The sequence below is a fragment of the Mandrillus leucophaeus genome, unplaced genomic scaffold (assembly GCF_000951045.1).
Source record: "Mandrillus leucophaeus isolate KB7577 unplaced genomic scaffold, Mleu.le_1.0 Scaffold73, whole genome shotgun sequence".
In the NCBI taxonomy this organism is placed as follows: domain Eukaryota; kingdom Metazoa; phylum Chordata; class Mammalia; order Primates; family Cercopithecidae; genus Mandrillus; species Mandrillus leucophaeus.
In genome coordinates this window covers 3,337,279-3,362,325 of record NW_012107919.1, presented here as the reverse complement: position 1 = coordinate 3,362,325, position 25,047 = coordinate 3,337,279, and the positions used below count along the sequence as shown (strand labels likewise).

At 36.6% G+C, this 25,047-nt stretch overlaps 1 protein-coding gene across 1 annotated transcript in view; it reads left to right on the top strand.

The window, feature by feature from the left end:
- Nucleotides 1-25,047, top strand: part of QSER1 (glutamine and serine rich 1) — a 59,607-nt gene that overhangs the window by 22,244 nt on the left and 12,316 nt on the right. Inside the window, exons 4-9 of the mRNA XM_011965572.1 lie at nt 7,663-7,985; nt 9,406-9,522; nt 10,112-10,245; nt 11,967-12,184; nt 20,336-20,473; nt 23,098-23,195. Of these exons, the coding sequence (XP_011820962.1) occupies nt 7,663-7,985; nt 9,406-9,522; nt 10,112-10,245; nt 11,967-12,184; nt 20,336-20,473; nt 23,098-23,195 (1,028 nt within the window). The remainder of the gene's footprint in view (nt 1-7,662; nt 7,986-9,405; nt 9,523-10,111; nt 10,246-11,966; nt 12,185-20,335; nt 20,474-23,097; nt 23,196-25,047) is intronic.

Here is a 25,047-nt window from a genome sequence, read left to right as displayed (position 1 = left end):
TGAGAGAAATGAAGGAACAGGGATTCTTCCTATTCTCTTAATGCCTTAGGGGCCTTGTTTCTAGCTTCCTTTTGCCAAAAAGACAAGATTTCTGTTAGGGTTTTAGATTTCTGGTTCCTTATTACTGCATTTCAGCTCTTTGACTTGGGCCCCTCTCTGGACAGAGTTGGGAGTGAAAAAGAGAAAAAAGAAATAGATTTTCCCCTTACTGTTAGCCTTGCACAAGGCTTCTTTACCCATTCCTCATGCCAGAAAGAGGGTTTTTTTGTGAAGTTTCATTGCTTTGGAGTTGTATAGTTTTGCTTAGGGACTATCATGATCCCTGCTTGGTCATGACAGATGATTTTAATCTGTTGAAAGATTTAACTTGCTAGTATTTTATTTGAGAGTTTTACACTTAGATTCATAAGTGAGATTAGCTTATAGTATTTTCTGTCTTAATCTGACTCACTTTTGTATTCAGGATTATGTTGCTCTTACAAATTAAACTGGGAAAATTTTTCTGTTCATCTAAGCTTTGAAAGTTTATCATACATAATAGGGATTTGATAAAACTTTCTAAGAATAGATCTAATTAACCATCTTTCCAGTTTTTCTTGAGGTTGCTTGGTCTGTCTAGGTCAATTTAAGAAAGTTACATTTTCTAGGAAAAATCATTCATTTAGATTGTAAACTCTGTGGTTGTAAAGTTATCCATAGTAATCCCTAAGTTTTAGTCTCTTCTGCCTCTGTAGTTATTATACCCTCTTTCTTCCTCTAAATAATTATTTGCATTTTTTCCTTGTCAGTGAAAGGTTTTGCCTAATAAATGGTTTTTTTTAAAGAGCCAAATTATTTTTATTTTTTTGCTCCTGTTATTTTTTACTCTTTTTCTAAAGGTCTGTTTTTATCTTAATTCTTTTGCCCTGTATTCCTTGGGTATAATTTGATAATCTCTTTCTAGCTTCTTGAGTTTAATCCTTAGTTTATTTTTGTATTTTCTGTCTAATGGCATTTAAGCTGTAAGTTTTCTTCTTTGCACCATACTTTGACCATATCTAATGGTTTCAGTTTATAATGGTCTCACTTTCTTTTCAAACTGGTTTATTATTTCAGTTTTGATTTCATTTTTAGCCCAGGAGTTATGAAGAATGGTCAGGGGTTCTTTGTCTGTTTTCTAGTAGTTTTTGTTTTAATTATTAATTTGACTCTTTTGTATTGTGTTCAGGGAATATGTTCACATTTTGAAATTTATGGAAATGTTGTTAGTAGCTTGGTCAATGGTCCATTTTTATAGATAGTCCAATTTTTATAAATACTAAGTATTAATAGATTTTATTAATAGTGTTCAAATCCTTTATATCTTTTTTATTTAATAAATGATATTAGGTTATTTAAGAAAATGTTTACATATGAACCAAAATGTTTGTGCTTGTTACAGCTGGATTGTAGTAGGGTTTGTATTCTCTACTTTTGTGTAGTCTAAAATTTCATAGTAATAAAAAGTTTTAAAACTCCTCTCTACCCTTATTTGTTTTTAGATTGCTTGATCTGTTGATTCCTGAGAAAGGTGTGTTAAAGTTTCCCATTATGTTATATTATTTTTCTAATACTGTTTACTTGATATTTTGAACCCATGTAATTCAGTGCATAAAATTTTACTACAGTTAAATTTCCTTTTATCATAATCTTTCTTTTTCCCACTTAATGATTTCTGTTTTTAATTTTGTCATACTAATTTTGTTATTAGCATTTTTTAGTATAGTTTCCATATCTATGTTTTCTTTTGGGATATTTTTTCTTGTGAAATACAACCCATATATGAAAATTAAACATGCATAAAGAAAAATACAAAACAAAACTTCCACAGATTTGAAAATGCAGACATTATTCAAGCTATATTCCCTGGGTACAGTGCAGCCATTTCTAGAAAGAAAAAAGAAAGGAACAAAGAAAAACTCACCCTTCTAAATAACTCTTGGCTTAAAAAGGAAACCAAAACTGGAATGACAAACTAATTGGAATGGACAGTGGAGCATTATATACTGAAACTAATAGGATGTGGCTAGAGTTTGGTGTGAAGAAGCAGATTTATAGTGTTAAATGTCATTCATTGGAAAGCAAGAAAGTATCAAAATTAATTGAGTATTAAACCCACTGTTAACCTCTAGAGCAAATCACTAACTGACTTGGATGGTAATCACTTCCTTACTTTTCTTAATATAATTTTACCATGTATGTATGCATCTCTAAAGACTGTATTTTTTAGCTTGGGAAACATAGTGAGATGCTATCTCTACAAAAAACAAAAAAACAGCTGGGCATGTTGGCATGTGCCTGTCTTCCTAGCTAATGGGGAGCCTGAGGCAGGAGTATCGTATTAGCCCAGAAGTTTGAGGTTGCAGTGAGCTGGAATCACACCACTGCACTCCAGCCTGGGTGACAGAGATAGATGCTATCTCTTAAAAAAAGAAAAGACTATTGTTTGGTTTGTTTTAAAACTTCCTATAAAGGGCATATAAATAAAGTATTGATGAACTTTCCCTCTACTAGAAGTTATACATTCTTTTTAAAAAAAATTTTTTTTGCTTTTTTCATAGAAATTTTCAAACATATACAAAAGCACAGAGATTGGCATAATGAAACCCAATTCTGGGGGCATCATCCATTTCAATAATCATTATGTGGTCAGTCTTGCTTTATTCATACCTTTATCTAGCTGCCCACCCCCTGATTATTTTGGTGAAATATTTCTGTTTTTTTCCTGGTTACAATAGAAATTACAACATGCACTTTTAGCTTCTCCAAATCTGTCAGTATCTTCCTTTTTCTGAATAATACAGATTTTTGAACAGTGGAACTCTATGTAATCCCCTCCTGACATAAATGTTATTGTTACATATATTTAATTCTATCATCATTAATAGTCTTTTAAATAGTCATTTGTTTACATTTACTTATACATTTCCCAGTTTACCCTTCATTCATTCTTATACCTCATAGCTTCTCCTTGGGATTATTTTGCATCTGATTAAAGCAAACTAAATACTAAAATACCTTTAGTATTTCCTTTTCTCAGAGTCTGCTGCAGCATCTCTGTTTTTGTTCACAGATAGCTATGTGATTTGTTTTGCCATATAACTTAGAAAGTATTTGCAGAAGTCAGTGACCTTGCTATAACAAAGTCACTTTTATTCCTTAATTTGTCCATTATTTATATGAACATGGTTTCTCAGTTCTTATATCAATAAAAGTGAAGGACAAATAAAATTGGTTGTAAAATCTATCTCAATAAGTACTATCCATGGATCCATGTATGAATAATTTTAAGTGCCATGTCCAACAGAAGCATGATTTTTACATTTAATACTTGTCTAAAATGTGAAAAGATATTAATATGGATCAACTATACAATTGTATAATGTTAGAAATGTGTAATATTTTGAGCCTTCAGTTACAAATCAGTTTCCATTTACACACATATTTTTGTGACAGAAAAGTATGACAGTGTAACTATAGCATTATAGAAATATGTTAGGATAAAATAATATGGGCTCCTAACATGATTAGAATATTCATCTGTATTTCCTCAACAGGCCTTTTCCCTTGAGTGGGAAATGTGTAAATGTATGAGGATAGCTTTAATTTGGGACAGGAACAGGTAGGCTGGCTGGTAGCAATAAGGAGGTCTTTACTCTGTTTGTCAAGCACTTTAGTTCATGGATTTCCCCTGCCAGTCTGCATTTCCATTTTTTCTGTATTGGAAGTCTGGCTTTGCCTCAGGCCCTGCTTTGGTTTTCTCTCAGCTCCTCCACCATTCTAGGCAAGTAGAATTCACTTTCTTTAGAGTACAGCTTTTGCATTTTACCCTGTGGTCAAACACCCCTTCTGCCTATAGCTCAGTACAGTTAAAGGAATCACTGGCCTTCCCTTTTTTTTTCTTTTTTTGAGAGGGAGTCTTGCCCTGTCACCCAGACTGGAGTGCAGTTGTGCAATCTCGGCTCACTGCAACCTCCGCCTCCCAGGTTCAAGCGATTCTCCTGCCTCAGCCTCCCAGAGTAGCTGAGATTACAGGCACCTGCCATTATGCCTGGCTAATTTTTGTATTTTAGTAGACATGGTGTTTTACCATGCTGGCCAGGCTGGTCTTGAATGCCTGACCTCAAGTGATCTGCCTGCCTCAGCCTCCCAAAGTACTGGGATTACAGGCATGAGCCACTGTGCCTGGCCTGGCCTTCCCATTTTTATTTACTTATTGTTGTATATGTGATTATTTTAGTTCATTAGTATTATTCAGACTTAACACTGGAATGCTACATGTTCTTTATATTTGTTCCTCAGCCCAGAGTTCCTCTATCAGCTTTGGTATTTGAAGTATTTTTTAAGTTTTATTGAATTATAATTCATACACAATAACATCCACCCATTTAAAGTATACAATTCAGTGGTTCATAGACTTGTGCAGCATTTCCATCTTTCAAAAAGAAACCCTGTATCCATTAAGGAGTCCATTCCCATACCCACACCCAGCTATAGGCAACCACAAATCTTTCTCTCTCTGTAGATTTGCCTATTTGGGATGTTTTGTGTAAAGGGAATCCTATAATATGTGACCTTCTGTAACTGGCTTCTTTCATTTAGCATAATGTTTTCAGGGTTTATCTATGTTGTAGCATGTTTCAGTATCTAATTCCTTTTTATTCCCTAATATGGATATATCACATTTTGTATATCCAGTTATCCATTGATAGAGTTTTTGGCTCTTATGAATAAATCTATAAACATTAATGTACAAAGGTTTGTATGGATGTTTATTATCTCTAGGGTACACATCCAGAAGTGGAATTCCTCAATCATATATCTGCATGCTTAATAGAGGAATGGCCAAACTATTTTCCAATGTGGTTGTACCATTTTACATTTTCATCAGTGATGTATAAGGACTCCATTCATTCCACTTTCTTGGTAACATTTGTTAATGTCTGTATTTTTAATTATAACCATCATAGTGGGATGGTTAACTATTCTTTCTCTATTGAATGGTTCTGGCACCTTTTTTGAAAATCATTTGCTCATAAGTATAGGAGTTTATTTCTGAACTTTCATTCTATTCCATTGATCTGTACCTATGTATGTCCGTGTCAGTTTCACAGTCTGTATTTCTATAGCTTTATAGTAAGTTTTGAAATTGAGAAATGTCAGTCTTCTAACTTTGTTTTTTCAAGATCGTTTTGGCTATTCTGGGTCCCTTTCATTTCCATACGAATTTAGGAACAATTTGTCAATTTTTGTAAAAAATGAAGCTCAGATTTTTATAGGAAGTGGGTTGATTCCATAGATCGGTTTGGGGAACATTGCCGTCTTAACAGTGTTGCGTCTTCTCATCCATGAACATGGGATGTTTTTCCAGTTATGTAGATCTTCTATAATTTCTTTGAACAGTGTTTTTATAGTTTTTACAATGTAAGTTTTGCAGTTCTTTTGTTAAATTTATTCCTAAATGTTACTTTTGATGCTATTATAAATGGAATTGTGTTCTTAATTTTATTTTTGGGTTGTTTACTGCAAATGTATAGAAATACATTTGATTTTTATATATTGGTATTATACCCTACAATCTTGCTGAACTCATTTTTTAGTTCTGATAGTTTTTCAGTATATTCCTTGGGATTTTTTTTTTTTCTTTTTTGAGATGGAAGTCTCGCTCTTGTTGCCCAGGATGGAGTGTAGTGGTGAGATCTTGGCTCACTGCAACCTCTGCCTCCCAGGTTCAAGCAGTTCTCTTGCCTCAGCTTCTCAAGTTGCTGGGATTGCAGGTGTGTGCCACCATGCCTGGCTAATTGTTTTGTATTCTTAGTAGAGACAGGATTTCACCATGTTGGCCAGGCTGGTCTCGAACTCCTGACCTCAGGTGATCCGCCCACCACGGCCTCCCAAAGTGCTGGGATTACAGGAGTGAGCCACTGCCCCCAGGCCTTGGGATTTTCTATATACAGGATCATGTAATCTGCAAATATAGCTTTGCTTCTTCAGATATCTTTCTTAGGGAGAAAGTTTACAGTTTTAACCACTAAGTATGATGTTAGTTACTGATTTTTTTCTAAATGTCCTCTGTAAAGTTGAGGAAGTTCCCAGGTAGTTGAATGTTTTTATCATAAAAGGGCATTACATTTTGTCAGATGCTTTTTCTTCACCTACTGAGATGATCCTGTGCTCCTATGCTGTTTTCTATTAACATAGTGTATTACATTGATTTTCAGGTGTTAAACTAACTTTGCATTCCTAAGATAAATCCCATGTGGTCACATTGTATGATTCTTTTTGTATGTTGGTGGATTTGCTAGTATTTCATTGTGGGTTTTTGTATTTATATACTAAGGGATATTAGTCTATAGTTTTCTCATGCTGTTTTTGTCAGGTTTTGGTATTGGCATAATACTAGCTTCACAGAATGAGTTGGGAAGTGTTTCCTCCTATTGTTTAGAGTTTATAAAAGATTGATATCTTCTTTAATTATTGATAGAATCATCCAGTGAAGCCATATGGGCCTGCGCTTTTCTTTGTGGGATGTTTTGAAATTACTTTTATTTTCTTTACTTTCTATTGGGGTGTTCAGATTTTCTATTTCTTCCCGAGTCTTTTTTTTTTTTTTTTTTTCTTGAGACAGAGTCTCTGTTGCCCAGGCTGGAGTGCAGTGGCACAATCTTGGCTCACTGCAACCTCCGCCTCCCGGGTTCAAGCAATTCTCCTGCCTCACCCTCCTGAGTTGCTGGGATTACAGGCACACACCACCATGGCTGGCTAATTTTTGTATTTTTATTAGAGACAGGGTTTCACCACGTTGGTCAGGCTGGTCTCCAACTCCTGACCTCGTGATCCGCCCGCTTTGGCCTCTAAAATGGTGGGATTACAGGCATGAGCCACCGCGCCCGGCCCCAATCTTTGTTAGTAGTTTGTGTCTTTCTAGGAATTTGTTCATTTCATCTAACTTATTTAATTTGTTGGCATACAGTTTTTCATAGTACTACTTTATAATCATTTTAATTTTGATAGCCTCTAGTGCTGTTTCAGAATGTTTTGGGTTTTTTTCCCCACATGTATTTGGTTTTTCATCTTCTATGAAGAGTCACAGTTTTGGCTGGCCGACCCTTCCTTATCTTTTATCACTTTCATGTCTTTATTTTTATTATTTTTTAAGGTAGGGTCTTGTTCTGTCACCCACACTGGAGTGCAGTGGCACCATCATAGCTCACTGTAACCCTCAAACTCCTGGGCCCAAGCAATTTTTGCATCCCATCCTCCTGATTAGCTGAGACTACAGGCACACAACACTATGCTCGGCTAATTTTTTTGTTTTTTTTAATAGGGCTGGGACTACAGATGTGAGTCACTACACCCAGCCTCTTTTAAAAATAGTTTTGCTCTACTTACATGGAATTGGCAGCGGGAGGGTAGGTAGATAGTTGCAGGTTTGCAGTCTACTTGTCATTCAGACTCAATTCTCACATCTTTGATTCTTGGAAATTAACATCTGTTGTCTAATTTCTTCCTGTGGTTTTGTTTCAACCAATTTTATTACAAAATAATCAAGTCTTTCTTTTTAAGCTGTTTAAGTTTTACACAAAACAAGTAAGTGTTTAAATATTTGTAATACTGATTTCCATTTGCTTGGTTTCGTTTCAGAAGCCTTACAGGTGGCAACTACTAGCCCAACTGCCAATACTACTGGTACGGCTACTACTTCCTCCACCACTGTGGGTGCAGTTAAGCAAGAACCTCTCCACTCTACTTCATATGCAGTAAATATTCTGGAAAATATAAGCTCTTTGGAATCCTCAAAGCCCATTGAACTTGATGGTCTTCCTTCAGACCAGTTTGCAAAAGGACAGGACACTGTTGCCATAGAAGGTTGTACAGATGAGGAGAACACAGAAAGCGGAGGAGAAGGCCAATACAGAGAGCGTGACGAATTTGTGGTAAAGATAGAAGACATAGAGACTTTTAAGGTGATGTCAGTGTTCACCAGTGTAAAGGTCATAGTTTAGCCGGTGTGCCTGTGATAGCCTTCATTATGACTTTAATAGCATGCATCTACTTTGAATTATAGAAGGTTTTATCCTGTTATAAGTGTTTGATAAAATCAAAATATTAAAGAGTAGATGTCACATATCATTGAAGATAATTTTAACTTTAACTTAGTTGTATGTATATCTGTACAAATGTAGTCAGTTGCATTTCAGTATTAGTAATTACAGTAGTTTAAAAATGTTGACTTTTTTCAAGGTTCCCAACTCATTATTAGTAGTTTGGAGAAAATCGTTATTTATATAATTTAAAAGTTTAAACAAAAATAACAGAAGACTATCACATAAAAGTAGAATTAAATTTAATTTCATAATTTCAAGTTGTATAACCATGAAAAGAATGTAATAATTTTATGTAAGAAAGTTGTAGCTGTGTTTAAAATAACATATTTTGGGGTTTCTGTTTGCTTGCTTTGCTTTTGCCTTTTTATGTATTTTTTTAAATAGAGATGGGATCTTGCTATGTTGACCAGGCTGGTCTCAAACTTTTGGCCTCAAACAGTCCTCCCATCTTGGCCTCCCAAAGTGCTGGGATTACAGGTATGAGCCACTGCATCCAGCCACTTTTGCCTTTTTAAAAAACATTGGAATGACATTAAAAAGTGCAGTGAAGGCTGGGCACGGTGGCTCACTCCTGTAATCCTAACACTTTGGGAGGCCAAGGCGGGCGGATCATGAGGTCAGGAGATCGAGACCATCCTGGCTAACACAGTGAAACCCTGTCTCTACTAAAAATACAAAAAATTAGCCAAGTGTGGTGCGGGCATCTGTAGTCCCAGCTACTCGGGAGGCTGAGGCAGGAGAATGGCGTGAACCCGGGAGGCGGAGCTTGCAGTGAGCTGAGATCACGCCACTGGGCAGCACAGCGAGACTCTGGCCTGGGCGACAGAGAGAGACTCTGTCTCAAAAAAAAAAAAAGAAAAAAGAAAAAAGGTGCAGTGAAGAATATAACATTCTATATTCTCATTATTCACAATTAACTACTTTTAATATTTTAACGTGTTTGTTTAGGGTCTTTTAAGATATGTATATATACATGGTTATAAAATTGCATATGTAACATAGGACAGTGTCATTAGAAGAAAACTTTCCAGTAGTTTAAGCTGCACAAATGGGTAATGGGCTACTTTGTGTGTTAATGAACTCCCTATTTCTGGAATAATTTAAGCAGAGACTGAATAACCTAATCAGCTTATAAGAATTATTGCAGAATATCAGATAGAGAGGTAAGATAAAAAGTTGAGCTAGGGTAGGCCTTTCAGATTCTTTTCATCTCTGACATTCTAAGATCTAAAATATGTTGCTGTGTTTTATAAAGTATCATTAATTCTGGTTATTACAGGAGGCTTTAAAAACAGGAAAAGAACCTCCAGCTATTTGGAAAGTACAAAAAGCTTTATTACAGAAATTTGTTCCTGAAATTCGAGATGGTCAAAGAGAATTTGCTGCTACAAATAGTGTAAGTAAAATGCATGTTTATATTAGCCTTATTTTGACAATGGTCCTGAAAAAAACAGAATGATTTAAATTTAGAAGTATTTTATATTGAATATTTTTGATATAAAATAGCATATAATTTGAACTAGAATATTGATGCTCTTTGATAATCTAATATAAAAATAAAGTCATTTGTTAAATATCAGCTATTTAAAATTAAATGACCTTGTACTATTTAACTTTTTTTTTTTAATAAAGGAAAGGGATTAATGTTAGCCTATGAAGAGTTCAGATGAACTCAGAGGCTCCTTTATATTGATTATTCTACTAGTCAAATATCCTGATATACCAGAAGACTGATGGAAGTTATTCTGTCATACTTATGTAACTGGAAGTAAGAATATGCCTAATGAGATTGCTTGTACATATGGGCTTGTACATATGAAATCAATAATGAGCCTGGGATCAGTTTTTTAGAGGGTAAAATTAGCCCGGCCAGAGCTGCATTTTAAAAACTTGAAGGTTGGCTATGTGATAGTCAATCAAACCAACAAAGTAGCATTTATATGTAGATTGAACAATTATGTAACTCAAAGTATTTCTTTCCTCAGTATCTTGGATATTTTGGAGATGCAAAGAGTAAATACAAAAGAATATATGTGAAGTTCATTGAAAATGCAAACAAGAAGGAATATGTCAGAGTGTGTTCTAAAAAGCCAAGAAATAAACCTTCACAAGCTATCAGGTATGTGTTTTCTTAGGTGATATATTTGTGCATATATATTGGTGTATTATTAATGATACCAATGTACAAAGGAACATATCAATTAAAGAGATTTTTTTTTTATTATACACAAGTCAAAAAATTTCAGAGCCTGATGAAATAAGTGATTCTTTTGAAGGCATGAGATGGGCACTGCAAAGCTCATGGCTTTCTGTGGTGGGTGGGTGCCCTTTTCTTTTCCCTGAGTCCTTTTGGTGTCACCCTAGTATTGTGAAAAAAAATTGTAGAGGCAAAAAGTTTGAGTCCAGCTTTATGTGACCTAAAGAAGACAACTTCCCTGATGCTCCCTTTTTCATCTGTAAAATGTAAATAACAAATAAATTAAATTTAAAATAATTTTTGAGAAAAAAACTATGAGAACTCTACATTACTGGACAAGTGTACACAGTAGAATTATGATTGTGTATTAATGTGACTCTGGGTTGTCTGGAGCATGAATCTGGAAGATAACTGACTTGACCCTGTGGTCTATATGAGAAAGCAGGTATGACCCTAGATATTCTTAATATAGTGCCAAGTAGGTCCAGTTTCATTAACATTCCCACCTACTGGAAGCAGCTTACCTTATTTTTATGATGGAATTTTATCCACTCAAATCTTCAGACCTGGCAGAGAGCAAATCTTTTTTATTTGAGACAGGGTCTCACCCTGTCACTAAGGCTGCAGTGTAGTGGTGTGATCACAGCACTGCAGCCTCGACCTCCCAGGCTCAGGTGATCCTCCTGCCTCAACCTCCCAAGTAGCTGGGACTACAGGTGCGCACCACTGTGCCCAGCTAATTTTTGTAGGAATGGGATTTTACCATGTTGCTCAGGTTGGTCTTGAACTCTTGGGCCCAAGCACTTTGCCCGCCTCAGCCTCCCAAAGTGCTGGAATTACAGACGTGAACCACCGTACCCAGATGGCATAGAGCAAATCTTGAGGGACTCTAGGACAGATGCATTTGGGCCCCTCCCCTCCCCTCCCCTTCGACGGAGTTTTGCTCTTGTTGCCCAGGCTTAAGTGCCGTGGCGTGATCTTGGTTCACTGCAACCCCCACCTCCCAGGTTCAAGCGCTTCTCCTGCCTCAGCCTCCCAAGTAGTTGAGACTACAGGCGCATGCCACCACTCCCAGCCGATTTTTGTATTTTTAGTAGAGATGGGGTTTCACTATGTTGGCCAGGCTGGTCTCGAACTCCCGACCTCAGGTGATCCACCCGCCTCGGCCTCCCAACGTGCTAGGATTACAGGCATGAGCCACCGCTCCTGGCCACATTTGGGTTTCTACATCAAAACCTGACACCACCAGAGACTGTGAGAGTTTCTTAGGGTCAGAGCTAGATGTGGCAATTATGGTTATATCATTCATTACCTTCCTAAGCCCACTGATCATCTGTTGTACAGCCTCATAGTCTCTGGGAAATAAGTCCATAAATCAAGGAGGGGAATGAGGAAGTAGAAATAAGGACTGAACTAAAAGTCCCTTAGTAACTGAATATTGAATGCTACTGATGAAAAGAATGTATTTTAAGAAAATTTTATGGGAATCACCATTGAGAGGTATAGGACTTGGACTGTATATTTTGGAGGTATTGGTGAGGGTAATTAGATAATCTTCTCCTGTGATTCTTTTGTATTTTTCTATTTTATTTTAGTTTAACAAGATTTCAGTGTGTTAATGAAGTTTGTTTATAACATTGCAGAACTGTTCAAGCTAAGCCAAGTAGTAGTAGTAAAGCTTCTGATCCTCCAGCATCAAAAACTACAACTACAAAAACCCCTTCTGTGAAACCCAAAGTTAAACAGCTAAAAGTAAAGGCTGAGCCACCACCAAAGAAACGGAAAAAATGGAAAGAAGAATTTTCATCATCCCAATCTGACTCATCTCCTGAGATCCATACTAGTAGTAGTGATGATGAGGGTGAGTTTTCCGTGAAATGGCTATCCTGATAACTTTAGATTATCTACATGAGTGGCGAGGAGCGGTGATGCTGACAATTACCAAAATGTATGTATTTTTCAGGGAACTTATCTACCTAATAAATTCTGTTTAGGTTTTTATGAAAGTAAGTTCACATTCCCTGAACATACCAACTGAAGCACAGTTGACCCACACATGCAGCCTTGTAAATAGAAAAGGCAGAACTTACCTTAGTAATGCCGGTTATCTCAACTCTGGATAAGATGGAGGTTAGATCAGATGATTACTAAGAATCACCTAGTTCTAAACTTTTTTTTTTTGAGACAAGGTTTCATTCTGTCACCCAGGCTGAAGTGCAATGGTATGATCCTAGCTCACTGCAGCGTCGAACACCTGGGCTCAAGTGACTCTCCTACCTCAGCTTCCAAAGTAGCTGGGACTACAGGTGTGCACCACCAAGCCCAGCTAATGTTTTTTTTAAGAGATGGGCTCTTGCTTTGTCACTCAGGACGGTCTCAAACTCCTGGGCTTAAGCAGTCCTTCTGCCTTAACCTCCCAAAGTGCTGGGATTACGGGCATGAGACTCTACGTCCCGCCTAGTTCTAAACATTTGAGTCTAAGTTTATGCTAGAAGAAAAGAATAATTAAGCCTAGGAAAGAGGAACTCAAATTATAATATAGTAATATATTTAATAACGTATACCACTACATTATTTAATAAATGCTTACTACTGTATATCTGCCACTAGCTAATCATGTACCTGTGACGAAGGTAGGATATCCTCTGTCTTAGTTTTTTCTTTTTTTATAAAATGGAAAGGTTGAAATAATCTGTTATCAAACTTCTTGACCTTAGAACCATTTTACATTCTTAAAAATTACTGAAGATCCTAAAATGCATTTATGTAGGTATATCTATTAATATTTACTATATTAGAAATTAAAATGGAGATAGTTGTAATATATAAGATTATACCAGCACACAAATCATGGTGTGTGATATATGTAAGAAATTTCAAGTGGTTCAGTAGTCTAGGACAGAGGTTGCCAAATGGCTTGCAGACCCTCAGCCTGTTTTTGTAGTTTTATTGGAACACAGCTGCATACATTCATTTGCGTATTTCCATACAGTTGCTTTCCCACTACAGTGGCAGATTTGAGTAGTTCTACAGAGACCATATGACAAAACCTAAAATATTTACCTATAGCCCTTTACAGAAAAAGGTTGCTGGCCCCTGTTTTTCTAGAACATAAAATTGAATATAAGAAAAGAGTAAGGGATGATGAAAGACCTTGTATGCCATAATAAAGCTAAGAAGCTTGGGATCTTGTAAACAAATGAGGGTCCTTAGAGGGATTTATAAAGGGGAAACAATATGGTGAAACTGAATTTGAATTACAGGACATAATTCAGGCATAAATTGAGTCTGCACCTAAATAGTGGCAGCAGGGATGGAGATGAGGGGACAGTTTTGAGAAATTCAGGATGTAATCTTGGCAGAATTTGAATGGTGAATTAGTTGTTGGGGCTATGGTTGAAGTTGATGTCCAAGATGGTTTCTGACATTACAAGTATCATTGCTTGAGAGATTATCTTAGAAATTATCTGATTAGAAATAGAATCATAATTTAAAAAATTCTTCAGTGCTGAAGTCTACTTTAAATTTACTGTTTTTATTTTTTATTTTTTTATTTTTTGAGTCAAGGTCTACTCCATTGTCTAGGCTAGACTACAGTGGTTCTGTCATGACTCACTGTAGCCTCAACCTCCCAGGCTCAAGTGATCTTGCCACCTCAGCCTCCCAAGTAGCTGGGACTACAGGTGGGCACCACCACACCCAGCTAATTTTTAAATTTTTATCATTGTAGACACAGGGTCTCACTATGTTGCCCAGGCTGATCTCAAATTCCTGGGCTCAAGCAATCCTCCCACTTTGGCCTCCCAAAGTGCTGGGATTATAGGTATAAGCCACTGTGCCCAGTCTAAATGTACTGTTTTTAAATGCTATTTGTGGGCAAGTGCAGTGGTGCACATCTGTACTCCTAGCTACTTGGGAGGCTCAGGAGAAAGGATTACTTGATCCCAGGAGTTTAAGACCAACCTAGACAGACAACATAGTGAGACTCCATCTCTTAAAAAAAAATAATAAAAAAATAAAGCTATTTGTAAATGGTTGTTTAGAAATATACACATCAGGCTGGGCGCGGTGGCTGATGCCTGTAATCCCAGCACATTGGGAGGCCAAGGAGGGTGGATCGCCTGATGTCAGGAGTTCGAGACCAGACTGGCCAACACGGTGAAACCTTGTCTCTACTAAAAATACAAAAAATTAGCCAGGTGTGGTGGCAGGCACCTGTAATCCCAGCTACTCGCGAGGCTGAGGCAGGAGAATCATTTGAACCCAGGAGGTGGAGGTTGCAGTGAGCCAAGTTTGCGCTATTGCAGTCCAGCCTTGGGCAACTAGAGCGAAACTCCATCTCAAAAAAAAAAAAAAAAGAAAGAAAAAAAAGAAAAATATATACATCAGAAAATAAGGAAATTCAATGCCTTGAATATGCATAGAAGGCATTATACATAATTTTTGCAGTTAGCAGTCTTGCCTACTGCTTAGAATCAAAACATTTGGTTCTGAATTTGCTCTCAATTATAGTTTCTTCAAATGACAAGATAACATTTTCTTCCCTTGGTAATTTGAGTGACCACTAGGTGTCACTAATAGTTAAGCAAACACTTTTAGTGCCTTTTTTGTTCCTTGTTTTACATTCTCAGGCTAACGAATGGATTCAGTTCTCTTAAGAAGTCAAATATTGATAATAAACATATATTCATAGGCTGGTGATTTTCAGACTCTTTGTTTCAGGACTCCAATGAAGTCTTCGAACACACTGAGGACTCTAGATACTTTGGTTTATGTGTGCTAAATCTATTGATATTTACTAAATACCAATTCAAAGTTTTAAAATATTTATTTAAAATGAACCCATTACTTATTAATGTGAGGTGTGTTTTTTAAAACAAAATTAACAGTATTTAGTGAGATGAGTACATATCTGCTTCTACATTCAGTTCGTTATTATATGTTATTTTGGCTAAAGTATCAAGAATATCCATACTTAACTGAGAAAGCAATTGAAATATTCCTTCTGTATGTAGTTAGGAAAAGGAGGAGGATTTCAGTTGCCTTCTCAGATACTTATAGATGCTCCTGATACTGACAAGTAGTAGTTTCTTGAGTTTTCATGCTATTACATTAAAATCTATTGGTTTGTCTTAACTTTTACATATCTCTCATCCATGCATGGATTTATAACATTGTTAATTGGTCATGTGAAAATATTAGTTAGCTTGGTAATATAGATTTTCCAATATTTTATTTCACACTTTAAAACACTGTGGTTAAATATAAATTTGCCTTTTTAACCATTTTTAAGTGTACAATTTATTAGCATTATTTATATTCAAACTGTTGTATAACCCTCACCTCTATTTCCAAAACTTTTATCATCCCAAACAGAAACTGTAACCATTAAGCAACAACTACTTACTCTCTTTTTCCTCCAGCTACTGGTAACCTCTAATCTATTTTTTGTATATTGATTTTGTCCATTCTAAATGTCTCATATAAGTGGAATTATATAATATTTTTCCGTTTGTGTCTGGCTTCTTTCACTTAGCAGAATATTTTCAAGGTTCATCCATGTAAAAGCATATATTAGAACTTCATTACTTTTTATGGCTAAATAATATACCATTGTATGTTTATACCACGTTTTATTGATGGACATTTGGTTTATTTCTTCCTTTTGGCTAACTGAATAATTGGTGTAATAAACATTGGCATACAAGTATCTAAGTTCCTATTTTCAATTTTGGAGGCATATACCTGAAGCAGAATTGTTATTGTTGTCACATATAATCCTGTGTTTAGCCTTTAGAGGAACCACCAAACTGTTTTCCACATGGTTACGCCATTTTATATTCCCACCAGGAAAGCATGATGGTTCCAATTTTTCCACATCTTTTGCTAACACTTGTTGTTTTCTGTGTGTGTGTGCATTTTTTAAAAGTCATCCTAGCAAGTGTGAAGTGGTATCTCATTGTGGTTTCAATTTGAATTTTTCTAGTGACTAATGATGTTGAGCATTTTTTCCATGTCCTTATTGGCCATTTGTGTATCTTCTTTGGAGAAATGTCTATTCAGATCCATTGCCCATTTTTAAACTGGGTTATTTGTCTTTTTGTTGTTAAGTTGTAGGAGTTTTTAAATATATTTTGGATATTAAACCGTTAATCAGATATATAATTTGAAAATGTTTCTTCCCATTTCGTAGGTTGTCTTTTTTACTTTCTTGATAATGTCCTTTGATGCACAAAAGTTTTAAATTTAGATGAAGCCCAATTTACTTATTTTTTCTTTTGTTGCTCAGCTTTTGTTCACATAGAATCCATTGCCAAATCCAAGGACATAAAGATTTACTCCTACATTTTCTTCTAAGAGTTTTATGGTTCTTGCTTTTAAGGTCAGATATTTCATTTTACACTATAAAAAAATAGCACTCATCAATTCTACGAATGATCTCATTAATGAAGTCTTAATTGGGAAGCTCTCAAACTCACAGTAGGGATAGAAGATGTCCAGAATTCTAATTTTCACTTGAAATCTCAAATTTTATCATTGGCAGCAAATACTGTCAGTTGTTTTCCTTGAATGAACAGATTCTCTTAATTTACTTTTAAGAAAATGTCTGCCAAATACCCAAGTCTGGATAGCCATAGTGTACCTGTCAGTCATTCTTTCAAATAAAAATGGTGTTTTGTTGGGGGAAAGAATAGCTAGTTCATCTTGTAACTCACATAACTGTATGGGTGCTCCTCCTGGTCATACCCATTATACTTACACAGAAGGGCTTTATGTGTACCTGGTATTTCATCACACAGAATATTAAAAGACATCTATTCAAGAGTAGAAATTTCATAAAAGTAGTAATTTTTACTCCTTCATCAAGGACTATTATTTTTTATGTTATCTTTTTTTGAGACAAGGTCTCACTCTTACCCAGGCTGGAGTGCAGTGGTGCAATCACGGCTCACTGCAACGTCAATCTCCCAGGCTCAGGTGATCCTCCCACCTCAGCCTCCTGGGTATCTGGGACTACAGGCGCATGTGTGCCACCATAGCTGGCTATTTTTTTGTATTTTTTAGTAGAGACGAGGTTTTTCCATGTTGCCTAGGCTCTTTTTGTTTGTGTTTGTATTTTGTTTGTTTCTTTGAGATGGAGTCTCACACTATCATCCAAGCTGGAGTGCAGGGGTGCAATCTCGGCTCACTGCACCACCTCCCAGGTTCAAGCGATTCTCCTGCCTCAGCCTCCTGAGTAGCTGGGACTACAGGTGCCCGCCATCACGCCTGGCTAATTCTTTGTATTCTTAGTAGAGACAGGGTTTCTCTATGTTGGCCAGGCTGGTCTTGAACGCTTGACCTCGTGATCCACCTGCCTCGGCCCCCCAAAATGCTGGGATTACATGCGTGAGCCACCACATCTGGCCTTGCCCAGGCTCTTTTTTAATTTTTTATTTTTAGAGACAGGTCTCACTCTGTCACCCAGGCTGGAGCGCATGGTGCAATCATAATTCACTGTAACCTCAAACTTCTGGCACAAGCAATCTTCTCACCTCAGTCCCCCAAGTAGCTAGGACTACAGGTATGCACCACCACACCCAGCTAATTTTAAAGTTTTTTGTAGAGACTGGGTCTCACTCTGTTGCCCAGGCTAGTCTTAAACTCCTGGCCTCAAGCCATTGTCCTGCTTCAGCCTTCCAGAGTGCTGGGATTACAGGCATGAGTCACCGCACCTGGCCCTAAGACTACTCTGGTTGTTAATTAAGAGATGGGGTCTTATTCTGTCACAGGAGAGGAGTGGTACCTTTTTAGCTCACTGCAGCCTCGAACTCCTGGGCTCAAACAATCCTCCTACCTCAAGCTGCCAAGCAGCTAGTACTACAGGTGCATGCCACCACACCTAGCTAACTTAAAAATTTTTTTGTAGAGATGGTATCTCGCTAGATTGCCTGGGCTGGCCTTGAACTCCTGACCTCAAGCAATCTTCCCGCTTTGGCCTCCCAAAGTGCTGGTATTATAGGTGTGAGCCACCATGCCCAGCCCCTAGGACTATTCCTAAGTGAAACTGACTTTTTCCCCCTCCGAATACATGGTAGTGACATGACAAAGTCATGCAAAGTATATTACTACTAGTAGAGTTTGTTGTCATTGCCTTCATTTGTGGTAAGTAAGGCACCATCAATTTTACCCAATATTGGTTTTGCAAATGGCAATGCAGTGAAGAAAGCTCATAATATCTTAATATTATCATGAATACAGTTTTGGTATCAGAGACCACTGAAAGGGTTTTGGGGTCCCCCCTGGGGTCCATGGACTGTACTTTAAGAACTGCTGTTTAAAATACATACACCTACTATAGGCAAGGCACGGTGGCTTACAGCTAATCTCAGCACTTTCAGAGGCTGAGACAGAAGGATCACTTGAGACTGAGAGTTCAAGACCAGCCTGGGCAACACAGTGAAACCCCATCTCTAAGAAAAAAAAAAATATATATATATATACACACACACACACACACACACACACATATGCACACTATATACCCACATTAAAAATATTTTTAAACCTGCTATTTAAGGGTGTGACTTGATTATATATTTGAATACAAAAAGTCAAAATTGAAACAAACTTTTTTTTTTAGATGGAGTCTTGCTATATTGACCAGGCTGGTCTTGAACTCCCGGGCTCAAACAATCCTCCCACCTCAGCCTTCCAAGTAGCTGGGACTACAGGTGTGCACCAGCGCACCCAACAAGTTAATCTCCTAGTTCTTCCCATTGGATTTGAATGAAATTTCCTCTGTGCACAGGCTGCGTTTACATTAAAATGATTTTTTTCTTTTTTTCTTTTTCTTTATGAGACAGGGTCTTTACTCTGTTTCCCAGGCTTGAGTGCAGTGGTGCAATCACAGCTCTCTGCAGTCTCAACCTCCTAGACTCAAGCAGTCCTCTTGCCTCAGCCTCTTGAATAGCTGGGAATACTGGTACATGCCACCACACGTGGCTAATTTATTATTTTTTAAATTGAAACGATGTCCCACTATGTTGCCCTAGCTGGTCTTGAACTCCTGGGCTCAAGCAGTCCTCCCACCTTGGCCTCCCAAAGTGTTGGCATTACAGGCATGTGCTACTGCACTTGGCATACTTCTAAAAATTTTAATACATCCTAGGCAAGAATTTTATAGCAATTTATGTGTAGGAATAAAATGGAAATCTATGTATTACTCATACATTGGATGTCATACGATTTCTTTACTACTAAACATAGAGAAACCATCAAGACTAGAGTAGCACCACCTGGCACCAGATGTCTGTGGTGGGATCCAGCGGAAGACAAATAGTTTCTTACCCAGTCTACTTTTTCTGGTGTTGGGCTTCAGAATCACCTAGGAAGGGCCAGGCATGGTGGCTCACGCGTGTAATCCCAACACTGGGAGGCTGAGGCGGGCAGATCACCTGAGGTCAGGAGTTTAAGACCAGCCTGGCCAACATGGTGAAACCCCGTCTCTACTAAAAATACAAAAAAATTAGCCAGGCATGGTGCTGTGTACCTATAATCCCAGCTACTCCGGAGGTTGAGGTGGAAGAATTGCTTGAACCTGGGAGGCGGAGGTTGCAGTGAGCCAAGATCACGCCATTGTACTCCAGCCTGGGCAACAAGAGCAAAACTCTGTCTTAAAACACACACACACACACACACACACACACACCACAAAAGAATCACCTAGGAAGCTTTTTAAGAGCATAATACTTCAGCTTCGTCACCACTACCACGACCACCACCACTACCAAAGATTCTGTTTTAGGAAGTCCAGCAGTCTGGCTTTTTGTTCTATTGTTAACAAAGTTCTGCAGTCATTGTGATGTGCAAACCAGCTTTGAGAACCTCAGACCTTTTAAAGGTAAGGTGAGAAGTCTTGAATTTGAAGAAATTGTATCTGCAATCTGCTTCTAGGGTCTCGTTATAGAGAAAAGTGTTTTTTAAATTGTCAGGAAGGAAAATTTAATATTTAACCCTTTCTCCCTCCCAGAATTTGATCCTCCCGCTCCCTTTGTCACTCGCTTTTTGAACACAAGAGCAATGAAGGAAACCTTTAAGAGCTACATGGAATTGCTTGTTAGCATTGCCTTGGACCCTGACACAATGCAAGCCTTAGAGAAGAGCAATGGTACAGTCTTCTAAGCAGTACTTTCTTGGTAGTAATTCCTGGAATTAAAAAAAGAAATCTTGTCCATTAGTTATATGTTTATATGTAGTTACATGTTTATAGGTGGCTTGTGTAATATATACCTATAAATTGTCAGTTAAATACATAGCATCTTAATTCTATAAAATGGTCATATCTTTTCATGCATTCTCTGAATATTTGAACTTTTATTGCTTTCTACTTGTGGGAAAATTGTATAGCTACTAACCAGTTTCTTCCAACTCTAGAATCTAATCATCTTCATAAATAGTTTACTAAGTTTTGGTATTACATGGAAGGTCTGTATGTCAGTATATTTTATTTTCCAATAATTGAAAAGATGAACCAGATAAAAGTGGCATAAAGATTAAAATCATATACTTGTATATTTAGTAAAAGATACATCATAACAATTATTTTCTGATCAATTAGTATTAAACCAGTAAATGCACTAGGTTATACCAATTAATATTATTCCTTTTAGTTATTTGAGAAATCTCCATACTGTTTTCCATAGCAGTTGTACTAATTTACATTCTCACCAGCAGTCCCACTACTGAGTATCTACATAAAGGAAAATAAGTCATACCAAAGAGACACCTGCACACGTATGTTTATTGCAGCACAGTTCACAACTGTAAAGATACGGAAAGTGACCATCAGCCGATGAGTGGATAAAGAAAATATAGTGAATTCTATTCAGCCATAAAAAAGAGTGAAATAATGTCTTTTGCAGCAACTTGGGTGGAACTGGAGGTCATTATTCTAACTGAAGTAACTCAGGAATGGAGAACCAAGTATCACATGTTCTCACTTATAAGTGAGAGCTAAGCTATGGGTACACAAAGGCAGTGTGGTATAATGGACATTGGAGACTCAGACGGGGAGAGGGTGAGAAAGGGGTAAGGGATGAAAAACTACCTATGGGGTACAATGTACACTACTTGGGTGATGGATGCACTGAAATCTCAGACTTCACCACTATACAGCTCATCCATGAAACCAAAACCACCTGTACCCCTAAAGCTATTGAAATTTTTTAAAAGTTGTTGTTAAAGAAGAAAATAAAAGGTACAGGAAGAATATGGCATTATAGTCTTATGGAACCACCACTGTATATGTGGTCTGTCATTGCCAAAAATGTCATTATGCAGTGCATGACTATATACTGTTTTATTATGTTCACATACTTAGGCACATATTCTAGTTTAACCTTAAAACAACTTAGCCATTTTGTGGATTAAAACAGGTTCAGAGAGGTTAAGTGACTTGCTTAAGGGCCCACAAACTGGAAAGTGGCAGAGAAAGGATTAAAATAAAAAGTCTTCTAATTTCTGGTCCAGTTCTTCTTACCACGTAATCAGAGACAGTAACCTATATATCAGTCATTTTCGAGTAATGTGGAGCTGGAAGGGACTTTAGATATTAACTAGTCTAAAACATTTATTTTGTAAACTAAAGTTCAAAAGAGATTAAAGTTAGATAACAAGTTAGAGGTTGAAGAACCATGATTAGAACTCAGTTAATCCCAGGTCAGCATTTTTGCTATTAAATGTTATATCCCTTGCATCATAAAATATGCTTCTCTTTGTGGTAGTCATTTCTGTGTAGTTGTATTTTGAAAGATTTTTAAAAATTGCTTATCAGTGTTTTCTGATTTTTCTCTAATACAAGGGGAGAAAAATTTTTAAGGTTATTATTTTTAAATCACAAGTGTTTAAAACTTGTTTTTGTAGAATGTAAATACAGTATTAGAACAGATTTAATCACTAACAGAAAGTCTATATAAACAATCATTTTACTTAGCTGTGAAACTTGTGACCTGGATTCTGGGGATTTTTTTTTTTTTTCCAGAAAGGTTATTAGAAGCAGTTAGTGTTATAAAATATAATAAATTACTATGCTGATAAATTAAGAGTCTAATAATCTAAAATGTTTAATGCTACACCAAAACTAATTATATTCTAAAAGTGCTTTTCTTAATGGAACTTAAAGTTCAGAGTGTTGACATTGAAAGCCAAAAGCTTTGAATAGGAATCTTTGTCATAATTTTACTCTCCCCTCTTTTTCTAAAATAACTATTTTGATTCATATTTTTCGTACTGGGTTTTGATCATTTTTCTTCCCCTACTTTTTCTTTGCTTCAAATTAAAGTGACTTAATATCCCTTGGTCATACTCAGTGTTTTGTTAGATCAGTTTGTATTTTGTAATACTACGATTGTTCAGATTGTTCAGAGGGTAAATGAGGTCTGAAGAAATTAGGCAGCTTGCCCATTGGTCACATAGCTGCCACATATCAGTTTTATTCAGTTAAAAGCCAGTTCTAGTTTATCCAGCAGTTCTAGTTCAGCTAAAACTAAGGACTTTGGATCCTCATATAGTGCTCATCCCATCATCATACTGAGCTGCCTCTTTCTCACTTGCTATTATAAACCTACTTTTCAAGTTAACCTTTGTTCAGAAAGCTTCATGTCCAGTTTTTTGCAATCAATATTTTACATATGCCAATGAATTTAGTGTATTTTAATACATGTTTTGAGAAAAAGTTGGAATTTTTATTAAGTATTTATTGATAGTTTATCCTGTTAAATTATAATGTTTCAGATGAGCTACTTTTACCTCATATGAAAAAAATAGATGGCATGCTAAATGACAACCGAAAGAGACTTCTTTTGAATCTTCATTTGGATCAATCATTCAAGGTATTTCCTTCTGATGACTTATTAGCAAAACTCAATGGCAATCATAGTCTTCAGTATAATAGGAAGGAAATTTATGAAAATCATTCACTTACAAAATTTTTCACCTAACAAAAATTTGGTTTTTATTCATTGTAAGTCTATTTAGTTTGTCTTTTTTAGTGTTAATCATTTGCTTTTCTCCACTTAACTATAAAGTTATCTATTTTGTATCTTCTATAAAATAATTTCCAAATGTCTCCGAAAGTATTTCCTTTAAACTACTGTATTCTAATTTTTTCTTTTAACATTTCAAAATTTTTACGTTTTGTCTGTAATTAAAATTAGCTTTTCCTTAGCACAGTTGTCAGAATTCCCCTTACGTGCCTCATTTATTCAATATCAGAGGAAACATTGATTTTTATAAGGGTAGGAAATGTATATAATTCTATCTGTTAATATATCTTGGCAATTTAAGTTGGTTTTGGTGTTATCAGAAATATAGAAAAGAGCTAATCTAAACTCAGATAATTTATCATAGAAGCTACTTAGTAATTTAAAAATTTCTAGCTTTTTTTTTTTTTTTTTGAGACGAAGTCTCGCTCTGGTACCCAGGCTGCATTGCAGTGGCACAACCTTGGCTTGCTGCAACCTCTGCCTCCTGAGCTGAAGCGGTTCTTGTGCCTCAGCCTCCTGAGTAGCTGGGATTACAAGTGCCCACCACTACACCCGACCAATTTTGATATTTTTAGTAGAGACAGGATTTCACCATGCTGGCCAGTCTGGTCTTGAACTCCTGACCTCAGATGATTCCCCCACCTTGGCCTCCCAAAGTGTTGGGATTACAGGCGTAAGCCACTGCACCCCGCCGAGCTTTTTATTTCAATTGGAGAAGAGGCACGCAAATTTATTAACGTGCACATGGGAGAGAATCACAGAGTGATTACTCCCTAGCCTTTCTTATTCAAAGTATAATATCACATTGAGAATCATTTGGTTATATCTACTTTGGGGAACATTTTTTAACTGATGGTAACAATATTATACATTTGAATAACTTGTTCACATCCCTATTTATGTGAACTCCATGTAAAAGTGAATATTGACTTCATTTCAATTAGGTGAAAACTGAGGCTATTAGATTGTGTTTAAAACTAAATGACACTAAACTATCATAGTAGTCATGTATTCTTCACTGCTGTGTACTCGCAGCAGGAAAAAAAGTTAGAAGCTAGTAAGAAATCTAGTACTAAGAATTTGGTCTCCTGACTCATAGTCCAGTTTGTGTTTTTTTGTTTTTGTTTTTGAGATGGAGTCTTGTTCTTTTGCCGAGGCTGGAGTCCAGTGGCGTGATCTCAGCTCACTACCATCTCCACCTCCTGAGTTCTAGAGATTCTTCTGCCTCAGCCTCTCCTACTCAGACTGGATGTAGCTGGGACCACAAGCATGCCCCACGACATCCGGCTAATTTTTGTGTTTTCAGTAGAGATGGGATTTCACGATGTTAGTCAGGCTGGTCTCGAACTCCTGACTTCAAGTGATCCGCCTGCTTCGGCCTCCCAAAGTGCTGGGATTATAGGCATGAGCCATGGCACTCGGCTCTAGCCCAGTGTTTCCTACTTAACTGCTGCCTTCAAATAATAAATGAAATATTCTTTTGTGAAATACTATATTTTGTGGAGACAAGGGAACATTTTTAGATAGGTGTTTTCTAAAGATTTACTAAATTTTAAAAATTACCAGGTTTGGCTAATCACTGTAGAAACGTCAAACCAGTTCTTTAACAAGATTTCTAATTGTTATTAGTTATTAATTTTGATAATTGTCATATAAAGCAATTTGCATTTCTTTTTCTTTTCTTTTTTTTTTTTTTTTT